Genomic DNA, 19183 nt, shown 5'->3' on the forward strand with positions numbered 1-19183 from the left:
TTTCTCCAGCTGCTGACTGCATGACCGCCCTCTGCTCCTCTAGAGTCCTCCAGCCAGCACTTGTGTTGCTGCCACCATCTGTGTCTCTTGCCTGTTCCCCTAAGAGCTGCTGGTGAGCTTTAGTTTTGAGTGAGGATGTTCGTAAATCAAATGTTAGTAACTCAGGGAGTGCCTGGATTATAATCTCCAAACTAATAGTGTTTGTAGTCTTTTAATTTAATAGAAAAGTATTGGGGCTGTACTGAATTGTTATTTTTTGTTGCAATTGTGCTTTGACCGAAGTTTTCACATCTTGCTGTGTTGTTGTTTAGGGAGTTCAGTTCTATTGTCCACACAGCAAGACATGGAGACAAATTGTATTCTTGTTCCTGATAATTGATTTTAACAAGGCTATCAGAGCAAACCAATTCTATTGCTATCCTTGCATGCCTATTTTGAGCCCCAAGACACACATTACATCTTAAAATATATTATGTTGATTTTTTCTTTCTTTTTTCCTTAGTAAAGCCATCATGATTTCAAGAGTAAATGGGTCTTTTAGCTGATAAATACGTGTTTTAATTCATGTTAGTAAGAGGAGCTAAGTAGCTGCTTCCTATGCCCCACACAGACAGATTAAAATAATTGGATTAAAGAAAGCTGTTAACTCACTATTAATGAGTTTAAATAGGAGTAGAGGGCACTTAGCAGGCAAACCAATAACAGTAAATTGTAGAAGGGAGAGGAGAAAATCAGAAAGTTTTCATGTTTCATGAAAAAGAAGATTGTCAGTCTGCTCCTGAGTTGCTGTCATTGCTGCGAGCCTGTTAAAGACTTCTTTTTTTTCTTCCAAATTCTTTGTGATTACGACCGTCTTATTTGCTTTCTCTTTCATTCAGCAGTGTTGACTTTTAAGGCCCAGTTTTCAAAGAGTTTGGAGGTCTCCAAAAAATGTTCACTTATCTGTGTATACCAGTGGGCCCTGCCTTTTAAAACATTGTCCCTGAGCATTTTAGGTACACATCTTTCCTCCTCCTTCTCAGTCTCCCCCACTCCAAGCTCCAATGACAAGAGGAGTGTATTGGCTGCACCAAATTCTTCCCAAATATTTTTTTTAAAGTGACTTGGGGTAGTTTTGTAATCTGGGTTTTTCTAAATTGGTATTTTTAACCTCTGTTTTCCAGGAGAAGGCAAAAAAATCCAGGCATATATAGAAATACATGTTTACTACTGTTTTAATAAGCTGCATCCTATAATAATGTGTGGACTCTTGATGACTCTTGCACCTGTCTCTGCTACTTACAGTGCCAGGACTCTCAAGTTGTAATAATATGGTGTTATGGAAGGGACACAATATTATACATCAATTTTAAAAAGGAAGAATTAGGATGAGATTTTCAAAAGCCACCCAAATAATTTAGGTTATTGTATTCCTTTGCCTTTGAAAATCCCAGCCCAAAGAAATAAAAAAAATGAAAATAAAAAAAAGTTTGGGTCTTCAGGAGGGATCTCTACATTTTTATCTACATTTGGGGAAGATGTTCCTTTCATACAGAGGAACATGGTAGATGCATGAAGATGTTTTGCAGAAGTGGATGATTAGTGCTTGAGGGTGGCATTAGTAGTAGAGCAGAGAGGTCAGGCATCCTTCTAAGTAAGATAATTAGTTCAAGTAGCCTCCTCTCCTACCCTTTACATTATGTTAATATCCTTTAAACAAAAACAATATATGAGATACACAATAAGTTAAGAGTTAAGATGTAAAGGACACTAGCATTACAGTGATAATCTGTGATTTTGTGGTCTGGCAATATCTGTGATCTAGCAGGACCATGGATGTTGCTGGACCAGAGATCTCCTGGACCAGAGAGCCCTAGAAGGTGGGTGGTAGGGAGCCCAGCGGCTGGAGCTGTCCATGGAGTAGCAGGGAGCTCAGCTTGCTCAGGAACATGGCTGCGGTGTGGCCCAGGACTGATGACAGAGCCAACTGTTGGCAGCATCAGAACAGTGGAGCTTGGCGGTGGCAGCCCTGGTGCTGGGTGTGGTGCTTGACTGCAGTGGCCCCAAGGGCAGAGAGCCCAACTGCAGCACTGGGAGTCCAGGAAGGATGTCCTGTTGGGTCTGCTGATGGATCTCAGGAGAGCCCGGAATCTGTCAGCAGAGGGGCCAGAATTGACCTCCCCTGGCTCCAGCAAACTCCTTCTTTTGGGATCGGTCAGGTTCTGCAGGTGCTGGACCAAGGAGGTCCAACCTGTATTTCCAGATCATTTCAGTTACAATAAATTGATATTTTCTTACAGAAAATCTTCAGATATTCAATTGGAAGATTTTGAGCCAGCTGTAATGTAATGATTTATGTTCTCAGTCTGAGGTTTCACATGAATTATGGTTGCACGCTGGCTCTAATGACCCAAAGGGCTCAAGTGGATGTCAGTGCGTTGGCCTTACAAAACAGGGCTGAGGTGAAATTTGAGCAATGCATAGTCCTGGTGCTGCACGGGGATGAATTTCACCCTATGCAGACAGTGAGACACTATTGTCTCTGTTGTGCTGCTTTTTCAATGTCTGAATTGTCAAATTGCCTTTCTGAGAAAGCAGGGTCATTTTACAGCAAAAAGAAGGATGCTTTTTACGGTGTCACTGATCATATGAAGCAATATATTCTGTACAGATAAGATTATTTGAAATTTTCTAGTGTTCTCAAGGCAGAGTACAAGGTTAATAACTTTTGGGAGTATTTCATCTTTTTCAAATATTTTTCTTTAGATTTAAAGTATCCTGGGTTTTCAATTTTAACATATCAGTTTAATGTTCTGTGTTGTTTTAATCTCTTTTCCCTCAAGTTGCTGGTACGCGTTAGTAGTCTTTATGGTATGGCTTTGCCTGGGATGGACACTGAATTTGATTAGGAGCCATACAAACAGCCTTTTATTTCAATATCAATGAAATTGATGATAATATACAATCAATCAATATCCCCGTGAACTGGAATTTTTGTCTTGGGAGAGCAGTTTTATGAGGTAAAGTCATATCAGCTGAGAAACAAAGATGTCATTTGGAGTAGTGATTTGGTAAGCTGCCCTGTGGAATAGAACTGCCGTCAACATAACTGCTGATTCAAAGTTTGTTTTTACTTAGATTTCTTCCTCCTATCCCCATTTTATAAATGGCAGTATAGTATTCATAGACTGTGGTACAGCAGACTTTATTTAGAAAGCAAAATATTAAGGATTTCCACCCCCACTTCCCAAGTAACCATAAAATATTTAGCCTCTGTGTTGCTTTTGTTTAAAAGATGTTTGGGGTGTAAGGTTTTGCTTGTTAGGGCACAGGAGATTTAGAAATAGTTAAAAAAAACTATCTTGGAAGGATAGAGAAAACATCAAATGCTTCTTAACATGCTCAAAGTCATTTAACCAGATGCTTCCAACATTCTTTGGTCTATTCCTAATAAGGAAAGCGTGCACAGTTACAGTCTAGTTATGAGTTTGTACAGCCATGTGGAAGAAGGGCTTTTTTGGGAGAGGAAGGAGACATGCTCCTTCTCAACCACTCCTTGTATTTCTTCAAAGAAATCCCATTGAAAGAAGAAGCAGGGAAACCAGTTGCAATTTGTCTGCTTCTCTCCCTCTGTCACTCACTCTCTCCTACACGCTCATTTCATGACATAACTTACTGAACTTGCTGAGCATACTTTGAAGCAGTCAGATGAAAAGATCGCTTTATTTTACTTTGTTTTTGGTTTCCTAAGATTAATTATAGTACAAGTCTCTGGCAACAAAAGGTATTGTGGGAGTCATAGCTGCTCCAGCTGGGCTATTTCTCAGACACTTAATACATAGTTTGAGGAAAACTACATCATTTTTTACAAAAATTCTAAATCTGACTCACGTGCTTGTTCCAAGTGAAGTTTGATCAGATTAGAAAAGACACCGGAGACGCAGCACAATTTAGTTAATGGGTAAGCAAACAAAATGTGTGTATATGTGTAGTGTGCTGGAGATAACTGTAATGGAGTATTTGTGATAACTCTAATTTATTGCATTTTAATTTTTATTTGCTGTAGCTAACTTTTAAGAAAACAAACACTTCTTGCTTAGTAAGAAAAAAATGGCATATCTTCCGAGCTTATTATTTAGCAGGCTCTGAAATCTATTCCATGAATGAGCTAAAGCCTCTCAAAGACCTTTTATTCTGAGACTTGTTTCATTATCTTTCATGTTTTCATAGCTAGCCTGTGAGCAGCAAAATCCATGTAATGATCTGTGGCTTGTATGTTTCAGTTTTGTTTAACTGTTTTAATCATATGCTGAGCTGCTTTGAAATCTGTGTGTTTTATCATTTTTCTAAGTGCGCATGAAGGCTCTGTAACCCTCCAATATACTATTATAATTGCATACATTTAGTTTTGTAAAACACCATCTCCTGTAAGCCTTGTGTTTTATAGATTAGCTAAACTGCCTTCTTGTATCTCTAAATTCCAGTTAGTTGCCATGATTTGTAGGGTATAATAAGAGCTGTCCATTCGCTGGCTCAGTCCTGGAGGAGCTTGTAACTCTAGCAATTGTTTCTGTTTTTCATAACAGTGGGAACTTATGGGCTAATTTTCCCTCTCCCTGTCCAAAATAAATGAGCTGCTCAAAGCAAAGAATGAAATTGCAGCCGAGTTAGGCACACAGTCTGAATTTGGGGTATCTGAGATTAGAGGACAATTTACAAAAGACTCCTCTCTTGATACTTCCTGCTGATGTATGTTTTTATTTATAATTTTCCATATTATATTAATGGAACGATAGCCTGTTTACTAAAAAAGAAAATTAAGGAACACCATATTGATTTCAGTGTCAGAGCAAATTTTTGTACAGTGAGTCATTAATGTAGCTTAGCGTCATGTGTCCATTTCAAAAGAATTGGGCACCTCTGAGTGCTGATGTATTATTTCTTGGTAAAGAAAGTGTTCGAATGGAAAACCCTCAACTGATGCTTGGCATAACTGCGAATAAGCAGATACAATTTTGTAAATGGTGGCCTATGCTACATGAGCCTCCAGAAGAATGCAGAAGAAATCGGCCCCAAAGAAGTTAGCACTAATCAAATGCTAACTAATCAAATGCCTAAACTAAGGCAAACTGATAAAATGGGAGCACTTGTGAGTGCCCATGAGCCATCTGCAAGGAAAATGGGATGTGCCTGGAATGGGACAGCTTCTCAGAAAACCATACTGAAAAGAGAATCACTGGGAGGTGGACTGGAGCGCCCTCCTCCCCCCTTCTTTCCACAGTTTGTAAAGGAAAAATTGCTAGATGTTCTACTCTGTCAGGGAGTGAGGGGAAAGTGCACGGTTTGCTACCTTCCTCACTGGCTGAGGAATTCCGGGGGCAGACAAATCTGGACCTGCCCCGACTGGGGAACATTCCCCCCTCCTCCAGCTGTACTCTGGAGATGCAGCGACCTGGCTCCAAGATTCTGTGGTGAAAGAGAGCTGGGATACTCCTATCTCTCCTCGTCCCCCACCCCAGAACAATGATTCAAAGGAAGCATGCACATTTTCATTTTATTTTCCAAAAAAACAAAAATTAATTAAGTTAAGGACCTGAATGGTGTTTAGAATATCTTCTAGTTACTTTGTAGTCTATAACATTTTTCACTAATGGTCACTGTTATGATTTTCAGTTTAATTTCTGTGCTGCGATTGAACTGTGCAAATTTTTTTGATCAAGTGTAATCATTAAATCAGCTGCTTGTTGTGGCTGAGAATAGGGTTGCCAGGTGTCCAGTTTTGAACTGGACGGTCCAGTATTTGAGCTTTCTGTTCAGGAAACAAATTGAGAAAATATAAATGCGAAAATATAAATGTCCGGTATTTTCTAAATAAGATATAATGTAGATTGTGATGTAATGTCAAGTGTGTCCGGTATTTTTGTTGAAACCATCAGGCAACCCTCACTGAGAGTTAAAATACAGATGCCATGGCAGTGCCAAATATTGGAATACATTGGATCCTTGTTAAAAGGCTGCAACTAATCACTACAGTTCTGACTTATTATCTAAGCACCTCCTACTTTATAAATCACTGAGTGAGTAGGACAGGATGGGGTGGGGTGAGAGCGAGTAAGAGTATATGGTAGAGTAGGTATGAGAACTATGAAACATGAAGTGGTGGAGCAATTGTGTGGCACAAATTTAAAAATTGTTCATCCGTATTAGGTATTAGTTTCCAAATGTTATGAAGTATGCCTCTTACCAGTTCTAGGTATCCATACTCTAGAACAGTTGCAAAATAATTGCTACATCACTGAATAACAACACACATCCCATCTATATTCTAAATTTAGTTTAGTTTTTGTTTTATTTTGTTAAATCTCACCACATCACTGAAAAAAGTGGGTTCCAGTCTTGCCCTATCCACTGAACCACAAAATGTATATATCTGCTGGATATGCAGGCAGCAATAACCAACAAATACTGTCTCCAGAGCTGAGATCATGTTATCAGTGGTGCCAGGGCCCAAAGATATTCAAACAAATTTCTAAACAAGCAGAATTTCTACACAGCAGCATTATTTCGGAATAATGTCAGTTATTCTGAAATAATGCAGTGCGCATCTACACAGCAAGCCTGTTTTTTCAAAATAAATTCAAAATAATGAGCTTCTTACTCTGACTCCTGTAATCCTCATTGTATGAGGAGTAAGGGAAGTCAGGGGAAAAGTGCTCTATTTCAAAATAACTGATGTGTAGATTGTGCCAAAAGTCAAAATAAACTATTTTGACTGAAACTACGCAATTAACATAGCTCAAGTTGCATAGCTTATGTTGAGTTGAGCTCTGTTGTGTGGATGTGCACCCTCCTCCCCCCATGTTTTTCATATGGTGAGCAAGGACCAGTAGGGACTGAAGAGCTCACATTACTACCATTTTAAAATGGAAACCTCACCATTTTTACATTAAAAAAAATGCCATTAAAAATTTAACATTTGCTAGCACCTTCTAAACACAGGGCTCTGGTAATATCTAAACTAGTGAGCTTACAGTGGTACAGGTGTGTTGTAAGATTGCTCATGTAGCCACTCTGTGTCAATGGGAGAGCTCTCTCATTGACATAATAAAACCACCTCCATGAGTGGCGGTAGCTATGTTGGTGAGAGAAGCTCTCGAGACAATATGGTACTGTTCTCACAGGCGTTTCTGTGACATATCACTCAGGGAGTATTTTTTCACTCCCCTGAGGGACGTAAGTTGGACCGACAAAAGCGGTAAAGCAGACAAGACCTCAAACACTATAACGGTTTTCCTTTTTTTAGGGATAAAGACATAACCATGGTATCTGAGATGCCCTTTTTTGAAGATGATTGATAAATACTGACTTTTATAATGGTGACCACTCTCTATTGTTCTGAAAGTAAAGTGTGCGCTTTAGTTGTATATGACCAGATTCAAGCTTTGATGTATTGGAAAACATCAATTCATTCTTCCAAGAGTGACTCGGATAATAATAAATAAGTTGAATTCTCCCATCTACTGTAGTGGGCTTTCCTGGCCGAGACAGCTTTGTTGAATTTGGCTCATTGTTTTCAAATGTATCATTAAAAATAAATAGTAGATCCAGATCTGACAGGAGGGTCACAAATATTTGGACAGTTCAAATGAGAAGTCTTGAATGATCTTTAAACTAAGGCTTTACAGTAATAGATACAGTCTGTATCTATTTTACGTCATGATCAGTTTTATCTGGAAATAGGAGGACGATATCAGAAGATTTTTCCACTATGCTTTTAGTCCATAATTGCCCTTTGTGATAAAAATGCTTACAATTATAAACTTAAATGATGCAAGGTAGCCTGAGGACTTTGGGAAATCATTGACAAAGAGACTGGGAAATTACTTTTCCCCGTTGTGTGGGCTACTAATACTGACCTCTGGGAGTATAATTCCAAATCTCTTCTTTATCATGATACTAATGTTAGTGAGGCACTTTTTCCCTGATGACTGAAAGCCAACAACTATGAAATGTATCTACTCTGGGGCTGGTTCATATCATCCTGGTTCGTGATATGTTTGGTGTGAGTTCTGGTGTGGGTGTGAGTTCATTTTCCTCTGTGAATGATGTCAGCATTCCAGTAGCCTATGTATGGTGTCTTGATATGCAGAATTTAGTAACTCGTATCTTGTATTAATCTGATTCCAGTTGACAGTTCCAAGCATTATTAGTAAGAGAAGAGGATGTGTGTATTATGTGTTTTAAAATTATTTTTTGAAAATATTGACAACTAAAACAACAGTTTGTAAAGTGTGATATTTTTCCAAAACTAATAGATTTCCGTCGCTGAATATACAGAATATTAGTCTGTTTATTGTGTTTAGGTGAAGTAATTATGTATCTCCATTGGGTGAGATAAATCAATATCAGCACAGAATTTCAAAATGAAATAATCTCATAAGAAAGGTATTGATTGCAAAGACTCTGATAATAATGGGAAACTCTGAACTAGGACATTTATGACACGATGTATTTCAAAGGGGTTAGGATTTCACCCTGTGTGTTGAAGTCATTAATAAAGTCAGACTTTCATACTGAATAATAAGAATCCCAGTGCTTAGTGTATTGGTTTTCAGACTTTTTACCAAGTATGTTTCTGGGTTTTGTAACAGCCTATAGTTTCCAACATTTGTGTATTCTTGTGCAGTCTCAGAATAGAGAAGGGTTTCCATCATTCTTGATCCCCCACTATGCAAAGGCCAACTTGGTACCTTGTGCAGTTTAGAGCAGCCTCAGTGGTCTAAGTTGCACTAGCTTGTAATAGCTCTCTGAGCATTTCTGAGCATAGATTTCTGAGCATTTTTTCATGCTCCCTATGTAAGGGAAAGCTTAGAGAGGGGGATATAAAAACAAAGACCACCACCTTTACAGCATTCAGTCATTCCTGCGCACTTAGAGGATCCCAAAAAGAAAAACTTATGTTAGCTTTAAGTATTGAGCAAGAGAGAAGATTTGGTCCTTAATGTGTATTTAGTGCTATAATGGACAGTTAGTGATATTTACTCTTCCCTTTTCTTATTCTTCATTCACTTTCCACTTTATGTCTAGTATTAGGTGTACTGTTTTTATGTGGTAGGACTAAAGTTGCCCTTTAATTAATAGGGTTTTTTATGTGTGTTTTTTTGGGTGCATACAAATGGCAGCAACTGGAAAGTAAGGGGAAAAAAAGGGCATATGTACAGATGTGAAAGATGAGTGAGAGAGATATAAACTGTCAAAATCTAAAGGTCTTATGGTTGAGAAGTCTAGAAACAACTGTAGAAGGATTTGAAATAATTTACCAATGTAAGCAAAAGGTTTACAAAATGGCAATTGTATATTTATTTTCCTGAAGCATTTAGAAGCAATTAAGCAAAGAAAGTTCAAACTATGCAACCCTGTATCTGTTATGTGCCATGTTTTCCACAGTATAATTTTTATAATATGCAAAATTTTGAATTCTTTTATGGCAAAGACATTTCTAAACACAAGTAGGCATTACTAGTTCAGGAGCAAAAACCAAACCATGGTCATTGTTTTTAATCTTAGGTGTCTCAAGTGGACTCAAACAAATGACTAATCAAAAGTACATCTAATAGTAACAGCTCTTGTTATATACCCTGTAACATAAATGTGGCAGATAGTGAAGCCATTCCTTATTATAATAATGCTGCAGTATAAAATCACCATTCCAATTTTGTATCAAAATTATTATTTACAGTTTCTAATATAATTAGGGCCCATATTCTGCACTCTGTGCACACCTCATGTTCCTGGTGGTTGCACTTGATACATATTTTAAACACACAATCTGTCGATGTAACTTTAATTAGTAATATAAATCCAGATCTTGGCTCTCCTGAAGAACTTGTCAGTGAGAGGGTGGGGAGAACAAAGACACAGGGTCACAGGAGTCTTCAGATCTGCAAATATCCATTTTGTATCTGCACAAATGAGAATCCTCTGACACAGCATCCACAGACAATCCATATTTGTGGATTGTGGTTGGGTGTGTATCCAAATTTTATATCTGGAGCCTTGCATATCTGCAGATATCCACTTTTACATCTGCGGACATGTTTACAAATTGGATGCAGATACAAATTTTGCAACCACACAAAGCTCTAAGGTTCTGGATTTAGATTAAAGATTACCTTCATTGACTTGGGCCTGGAGGTGGCATGTGTGGAGGAGAGGTTAAAAGATGTAGGGTAAAATTTTCAGACGTAACGTAGGCACTGTCTCCTAAATCCCATTGATTTTCACGTAAGTGCTTTCAGAAATTTTACTTATAATAGTGATTTATTCAAAGCATCTTAGAAAAATGGAAACTGGTTTCCCATGGAAAGGCTATGCTAGAAATTAGGATAATATTTACAAGAAGTTTGGGAAGGATGGCAGATTTTCAAAAGCACAAAGTGGAGTTAGGCACATTTCTCTCCTACACTGAGTAAGTAATCTGCTCTATTTTTTTATTGATGTATTGGATTGATTGCTTATTTATGAGGAGAAAATGGGTTGAATATTTGTTGGAGGTTCCTTGAGAAAAATATAACTGAAGCTGTGGACTTCTAGGGGAGGGAGGGAGATGAGGTGATTAATGGGTCAGGTGGTGAGGTGTATTTAGCATATGGTTGAGCTTTCAGTTTTCCCTGTATCTAGGTTGACCAATACTTTCCATTATAAAATATTCTTGTAAAAGAAGTGCTTTTTAATAAGGACCTACATTATGTACAGGCAGTCCCCGGTTTACGTACAAGATAGGGACTGTAGGTTTGTTCTTAAGTTGAATTTGTATGTAAGTTGGAACTGGTACATATTGTAGGGGAAACTCTAGCCAAACATTTCTCCAGGGCTCAGTTTTATTCTCCCACACCTCACTTCCCTCAATCCTTTATTCTCCAGCTGAGGTGTCTGCTGAGAAAAGCCGCTCCGCGTCTCCCTGGTCTGCTGGGGGGGGGGGGGGGGGGGCGCTAGCTTTGCATCTCCCTGGTCTGCTGGGGGGAAGCAGCTAGTGCGGGGTTGCCTCACCCCGTTTGTAAGTAGGGATCCGATGTAAGTCGGATCCATGTAACCCAGGGACTGCCTGTAATTTTATGTACCATGAATGCATGTTTAATGCAAACCAGATATAATTTGTAAGTACTAGCATGCTGTGTGTATGTGTGTAATAGATGGTTTTTGGTAGCATTGCCTATTATTGAGGTTGCCCAACACTTCCCATTATAAGACCCTAATTTTAGTTGCTTATAACTTTGCTTAAATCTCGTCGTCTCTCAGTTGCCCATCTGAAAAATGGGATTAATGATACTCCATCATCTCACTGTTATGAAGAGAACATTAATTAGCATAGCGAACCGCACATATACTAAGGTTGTGAGCATCCTAGAAAAGCTAATGAGGAAATAAATGATTTTGTCTTCAAGATAGGTTTCAATAATGTACTGTAAATAAAGCATTAGACCTCCCATTGAGCAATGAGGAGGACACCAAATAGTGAACAACAGTGAGCACTGTCCATGTTGTGCTCTGAATGAGTTAGGGTCCTATGAAAAAGAGAGTCATGATGGGGAAAAAGTATCTCATAAAGCATACATTAAAGAGGGATGAAATAAGGTTGCACCAGCTACTTTAGTTCTGCAATCTCATTTGCATATTTTCTGCCATTTCTTTTTGCGCAAGGGGTTTTTGCATAAAAAGAAGCAGCGTAGACAGAGGTTTTTTTTAGCCAAACCCCCATTTTGCACAAGATCCTGATGTCTTTACTGGAGAGGCATAAGGATCTTGCACAAAATGGTGTTTTTGCGCAAAAAAAAGTCCACACTGTTTCTTTTTGCACAAAAACCCCTTGCGCAAAAAGAAGCAGCAGAAAATATGCTAATGAGATCAAGACTTATGCTAATGAATCCCTCATTAGCATATTTTCTGTGGGAAGAACTCGCAGTGAAGACGTAGCCCTAGAGACAACAGTACATTTGGAAACTACAGGCCCAAGTTCTATACAAGCATGTGAAAGGGTATGTCTACACTACAAAGTTAATTCGAATTAACAGTCGTTAGTTCGAATTACCTTTCATAGGCGCTGCACATACAAATCGCTAGTTCGAACTTAATTCGAACTAGTGGAGCGCTTAATTCGAACTAAGTAAACCTCATTCTACGAGGACTAACGCCTAGTTCGAATTAAGTAGTTCGAATTAAGGGCTGTGTAGTGGGAGGCTAGCCCTTCACAGCTTGCCCTGGTAGCCACTCTGGGCCAAACCAGGGAAACTCTTCTGCCCCCCTCCTGGCCCCGGAGCCCTTAAAGGGGCATGGTCTGGCTACGGTGCTTGTGCCAGGTGCAAGCCTGCCAGCACCTAGCCAGCAGACCCTGCACCTGGCATGGCATGACCCAGCCACCAGGCTGGCTGCTCCCAGGAGTCTGCCCGGGGCCGCAAGAGGCGGGCGCCCGCCTGGTCTAGTGCGGAGATCGTGGACCTCATCCAGGTTTCGGGGGAGGCCTCCAACGTCCACAACCTCTGCACTAGGCACAGGAAAGTGGCCGTCTAAGAACATAAGAACATAAGAACGGCCGTACTGGGTCAGACCAAAGGTCCATCTAGCCCAGTATCCTGTCTGCCGGCAGTGGCCAGCACCAGGTGCCCCAGAGAGGGTGGACCGAAGACATGATCAAGAGATTTGTCTTCTGCCATATCTCTCCAGCCTCTGACAAACAGAGGCCAAGGACACCATTTTATCCCCTGGCTAATAGCCTTTTATGGACCTAACCTCCATGAAATTATCTAGCTTCTCTTTAAACTCTGTTATAGTCCTAGCCTTCACAGCCTCCTCTGGCAAGGAGTTCCACAGGTTGACTACACGCTGTGTAAAGAAGAACTTTCTTTTATTAGTTTTAAACCTGCTTCCCATTAATTTCATTTGGTGTCCTCTAGTTCTTCTATTAGGGAACTAATGAATAATTTTTCTTTATCGGCCCTCTTCACACCAATCATGATTTTATAGACCTCTATAATATCCCCCCTCAGTCTCCTCTTCTCTAAACTGAAAAGTCCCAGTCATTTTAACCTCTCCTCATATGGGACCCGTTCCAAACCCCTAATCATTTTAGTTGCCCTTTTCTGAACCCTTTCTAAGGCCAAAATATCTTTTTTGAGGTGAGGAGACCACATCTGTACACAGTATTCAAGATGTGGGCGTACCATAGTTTTATACAGGAACAGTAAAATATTCTGGGTCTTATTTTCTATCCCTTTCCTAATAATTCCTAGCATCCTATTTCCTTTTTGACCGCCGCTGCACACTGCGTGGAAGTTTTCAGAGAACTGTCCACGATAACTCCAAGATCTCTCCTGATTTGTCGTAGCCAAATTAGCCCCCGTCATACTGTATGTATAGTTGGGGTTATTTTTCCCAATGTGCATTACTTTACACTTATCCACATTAAGTTTAATTTGCCATTTTGTTGCCCAATCACTCAGTTTGGGGAGATCTTCTTGGAGTCCCTCACAGTCTGCTTCTGTCTTGACTATCCTAAACAGTTTGCTATCATCTGTAAACTGTACCACCTCACTGTTTACCCCTTTCTCCAGATCATTTATGAATAAGTTGAAAAGGATTGGTCCCAGGACTGACCCTTGGGGGACACCACTAGTTACCCCTCTCCAATCTGAAAATTTACCATTTATTCCTACCCTTTGTTTCCTGTCTTTTTACCAGTTCTCAATCCAAGAAAGGACCCTTATCCCTCTTATCCCATGGCCATGTAATTTACACAAGAGCCTTTGGTGAGGGACCTTGTCAAAGGCTTTCTGAAAATCTAAGTATACTATATCTACTGGATCCCCCTTATCTGCATGTTTGTTAACCCCTTCAAAGTACTCTAATAGATTAGTAAGACAGGATTTCCCTTTACAGAAACCATGTTGACTTTTGTCCAACAAATTATGTTCTTCTACATGCTTCACAATTTTATTCTTCACTATTGTTTCTACTAATTTGCCCGGTACTGAAGTTAGACTTACCGGTCTGTAATTGCCAGGATCGCCTCTAGAGCCCTTTTTAAATATTGGTGTCACGTTGGCTACCTTCCAGTCATTAGGTACGGAAGCCGATTTAAAGGATAGGTTAAAAACCACAGATAATAGCTCAGCAATTTCCCATTTGAGTTCTTTTAGAACCCTTGGATGAATGCCATCCGGTCCCGGAGATTTGTTAATATTAAGTTTTTCTATTTGTTCCAAAACCTCCTCTAATGACACTTCAATCCAGGACAGTTCCTCAGATTCATCACCCACAAAGGACAGTGCAGATTCGGGAATCTCCCCAACATCCTCAGCCATGAAGACTGAAGCAAAGAAATCATTTAGTTTCTCTGCAATGGCTTTATCGTTCTTGATTGCTCCTTTTATAGCTCGATCATCTAGGGGGCCCACAGGTTTTTTAGCAGGCTTCCTGCTTCTAATGTACTTAAAAAAAAATTGTTATTTCTTTTTGAGTTTTTGGCTAGCTGTTCCTCAAAATCTTTTTTTGCTTTTCTTATTGCATTTTTACACTTGATTTGACAGTGTTTATGTTCCTTTCTATTTATCTCACTAGGATAAAGGGCAGGATAGCTGCCAGCCTGGCCACCAAAGGCCACATGCAAACCCAGGAGCAGGTTTACATGGAAATCAAGTTGGTCCAGTGAGACCCCCGACCCTGAGCCCTGAGCTTAGAACATAAGAACGGCCGTTCTTGGTCAGACCAAATGTCCATCTAGCCCAGTAGCCTGTCTGCCGACAGCGGCCCACACCAGCTACTCCAGAGGGGATGGACAGAAGACAATGACCAAGCTATTTGTCTCGTGCCATCCATCTCCAGCCTTCCACAAACAGAGGCCAGGGACACAGTTCCTACCCCCTGGCTAATAGCACTCCATGGACCCAACCTCCATGACTTTATCTAACTTCTCTTTAAACTCTGTTATAGTTCTAGCCTTCACAGCCTCCTGTGGCAAGGAGTTCCACAGGTTGACTATTTGGTTTGTGAAGAAGAACTTTCTTTTATTAGTTTGAAGCCTGCTACCCATTCATTTCATTTGGTGTCCTCTAGTCCTTCTATTATGGGAACTAATGAGGAACTTTTCTTTATGCACCCTCTCCACACCACTCATGATTTTATAGACCTCTTTCATATCCCCCCTCAGTCTCCTCTTTTCTAAGCTGAAAAGTCTCTGTCTTTTTAGCCTCTCTTCATACGGGACCTGTTCCAAACCCCTAATCATTTTAGTTGCCCTTTTCTGAACCCTTTCCAAGGCCAAAACATCTCTTTTGAGGTGAGGAGACCACATCTGTACACAGTACTGAAGATATGGCGTACCATAGTTTTATACTTCCCCTCCTCCTTTTTCCCCTGGCTTCCCTCTTCCAGCTCCCTCCTCCCAGGTTTCCCTCTCCTCTCTCCCACCCTCTCTCTTCCCCTCTCCCCCCTCCTTTTCCCAGTCTCCCCAGAGGTTAATCCCCTCCCCCCAGTTTTGTTAAATAAATAGAGTTTCTATTTTTGAACACGTGTCCTTTATTTTTTACACCAGGAAGGGGGGCTAGGGAGGGGTAAGTGGAAGGAGGTGAGGGTGGAATGGAGTACGATCCTCCGATGGGGAGGACTGGGGTGGCTCTGTGGGCTCCTCGGGGTGGAAGCTCTCCTGTACGGTCTCCTGAATCCTGGCAGCTCCCCAATTGACCCCCCCCCCCAGATGGCTTCCCTTGTCGACCACGCCGCATCTAGACTGCCGTGCTGTGCCGGATCAGCTGACTGTCGGCACATCGTGGCGGCCATTTTTATTTTAATGAAGCGGGGATTATTTAAATTCCCACTTCTTTGACTTCACTGAGTAAACTACTTTACATGGCTCCATTGACGGAGCCATGTAGTTTAGACACACCCATAGTGTCCAAGTTATTAGCACACAAACTTACAAACATTCTCCTTTATATATTAAATAAAGACTGAAATTACCATTGTGGTCATCTAGTCTCAGATCAAGCAACTAAACCATTACTTTTAATTTGGCCAGAATTTGTTCAAGAGCCCAAGGGATTCTTTCTGTGCCAATGCCATTAAAATGTCCACTTAGACTTTGCTTCCATTGTGAATTTTAGTTTGAATTCCATGGCTAGTCCTGAAGCAAATATATATATTTTACTCTTATTGATTGTCTGAAGTAATGTCTTACTGTATCAGAATAAAATATTGGCCTATGGAATAATATTTTATATATCACCAAAATAGGGACACAGGATAGCTAAATCTGTTGATTAGATTTTCTAATTCAATCATTATTTATTGAATATGTAGCCTCTCATGTTGCATAGTTACATTTACTTTAACACAGATTTAGGATTCTTTAGACAAATGTTGAGTAACTTGTCTTTCAGTGAGCATAAATCTAGGTATGAGTAGGAGAGGGGAAATGTTGGGAAGAGGTAGGGTTTGGTTGGTACATTCTCTGCACAGACACACACAAAGGGATCAACAACTTGTGGAAAATAAACTGTGTACTATAGAGTTGAGTAAATTCTTTGTATGTTGAACTGATTGTACACATACTCAGTGTAAAACTGAGTATACACAAAGTGCTGTCAAATGCACAAAGGAACTAAACTTGGAAAATTCAGTTACTCCCCTCCCTCTCCGTTATTTAGGAATCCTAGTGTTTTTCCAACAATATCAGGTAAATGTTTTCAGGTAGAAGAGATGTGGTAAAATTTTGTTTTGTTTTGGGGTTTCTTTTGAATAGATTGATTCTGTGAAAACAAAGGTGATATTTCAAAGGTCAGGACTGTCCAAGAAGTGAATTTTGAAGGGAAGGGACCTGTGTTAGTTTTTTTTAACCAATAAAAGAGTAGGATATGTTCATTAAATTGTGTATATGATTTTTCATGTTTTTTCAATTGATTTCCTGTAGGGTGACTTCACTTGGAACAGCATGTCGGGGCGCAGTGTTCGGCTGAAGTCAGTTCCTGTTCAAAGCCTTTCAGAGTTGGAGCGTGCCCGATTACAGGAAGTGGCTTTTTATCATTTGCAGCAGGACTGCGACCTAGGTTGTCAGATTACTATTCCCAAAGGTAAGGATTCCATCAACCATTTCTGTTCAGGATGGTGAAAGTTTAAACATTTATTTGGTAAACCACAAACTGTATATCATAGTAAAACGAAAAGAAAAGTATGTTGGTCACTGCTTGACATGATTATATATTACATTTTTCCTTGATCATAATAACCTTGTTGTAAATTATTAAGATTTTCAAAGTAATTAGTGACTTGGAGTGCTTCAATTTATGGGTATCCAACCTGAGAAACATTAAAGGGTACTAATTTTCAGAAGGTGAGTGCTTAGTGCTAACTGAACATCAGACCCATTTAAGGCACCCTTAAAATTAGGCACCCAAACAGTGACCTATTCAAAATCACTACTTGCTTTTGAAAAATTGACCTGTTAGCTCAACCTTTCCTTTGGCGGAGGGAGGATTTCAGAATCAAAATTCAGCATACTCTTGTGAACCATTATCCCTGTTACTGTGGACTAGATATAAAATCAATTGAAGTCAGTGGAAAGGCTACCATTGCTTTCAGTGGACTTTGAATCAGGTTCTACAAGCCTGTTTTTATCTGTCATTTCTTCATGTTTGTGCTTGTTTAAGAGATAAAAAGAAACAATTAAATTCACACCTTTTAGCTTTATTTAACTCAGGACATTGTTCACAGGTGTGGCAACAACACATGTGTAGGGATACCACAGGACCAATTTTTTAATACATCAAAGCTTGTGGAAGTTAATCAAAACACCAAATGCAACTAGTGAATAGAAATAATAAACTGTATATGAGCAAAATAAAAGGCACTAAGCTGACTGTTCTTAAAAACTTATAGAAATTACCTCAGATCTCTGCCAAATTTTATAAAGCCACAATTACTAGCAACATCAGAGCAGTTGTTGTATGAGTTTGCAGGCAGATAGAAATAGATTCTCTGAGTACCACCACAGCTCCCGTGCCCCCTCAGAAAAAGATTGAATGGATATGACTAAAGTATTATAGATCATTCAAATGATAACACCAACACTGCAATATCATATGGCTACAATTCAAGGGGTAAAGAATATTAACTGACACAGGAGATCAAATATTCTGACATGTTTCAATTTGAAAAATTAGCATCTTCACAGTACTTCTGTTCCTATTACCAGCAAGAGATCCTGTGAAAATGGAGGCAGGTTACAGAGCAGCTAGAGTGGAGTAGGTTCATACAGCTTCTTCATACCCACCCTGTCCGAGTTTCCTTCATTCCTATGTAATATGAACAGAGCTGACCAAGGCAACTTGGTAATTCCAGGCACTGGAGAATATGAATATGAACTCTGGACACTGTAGGCTCAGAACTGATGTGGGTATTGCTTTTATCTGTCTGTATGCGAGTATATACACAGAAGCACACATTCATTAATACATACTTACATATATGTTTAAATGTGTGCAAGAGAGAGAGCAAATTTATAAAAACTCCTTTATTTATTTTAAAATTATGATTGCAAAGACAGAAAATGGTACGTTGCTCTTTGGTAGTAGATCTCAAATTGCTTTACAAAGGGAGGTAAGAATCAGTATCCCCATTTTAGTGAGGAACAAAAAGTTGACATGAATTGGTCTGGGTTGCCCAAAAGGCTTTTGGTAGAGCCAGGCTTAGAACCCGAATTCTAAATTCTAGGCCATTGTTTTTTCCTCTAGATCACATTGCATCCCTATAAAAATACCATTCCACCATCAACATGAAAACTATCAAGGCAGGAGGCTATGTGCTTCTAATAGCAGCCCTCTGTTGTTGTTTTTTCTGTGTCCAGTATATATGCATTTACCTCTACTATTTGCATTGAAGTTAAAAACTACCTATCCCTTGTCTGCATTTGGATTGTCCATTGACAATCAAATTAGCACTGCTAATCCATTGACAATCAAATTAGCTACCTCAAATTAGCATTGCAGTGCAAAAATGCACTTATTTTTTGCAGTAAAAACATAGATTTGAACATGAAGTCTTGTAGGTTACTTATCCCCGACTCTCCATTCCAGTATATTTAAAAAGAAAAAAATATGCAAAGAAATATTTTTAGACCAGTTTTGCCTTCCCTGCCTCTTTTTCCTGTTTGGGTTGA

At 39.5% G+C, this 19183-nt stretch overlaps 1 protein-coding gene across 6 annotated transcripts in view; it reads left to right on the plus strand.

Moving 5' to 3' along the window:
* ARHGAP6 (Rho GTPase activating protein 6) overlaps positions 1-19183 on the plus strand; it is a 478385-nt gene that overhangs the window by 364566 nt on the left and 94636 nt on the right. For 4 of the 6 annotated variants that reach the window (XM_075914907.2, XM_075914901.2, XM_075914913.2 and 1 more), the window contains exon 2: positions 16940-17099. In XM_075914907.2, coding sequence (XP_075771022.2) covers positions 16940-17099 — 160 coding nt within the window. Of the gene's footprint in view, positions 1-3463; positions 3941-16939; positions 17100-19183 lie in introns of those variants that run through there. The other 2 variants (XM_006120180.5, XM_075914954.2) reach the window with 2 other exon arrangements.

The sequence above is a fragment of the Pelodiscus sinensis genome, chromosome 1, assembly GCF_052426305.1.
Source record: "Pelodiscus sinensis isolate ZL-2025 chromosome 1, ASM5242630v1, whole genome shotgun sequence".
NCBI lineage: Eukaryota > Metazoa > Chordata > Testudines > Trionychidae > Pelodiscus > Pelodiscus sinensis.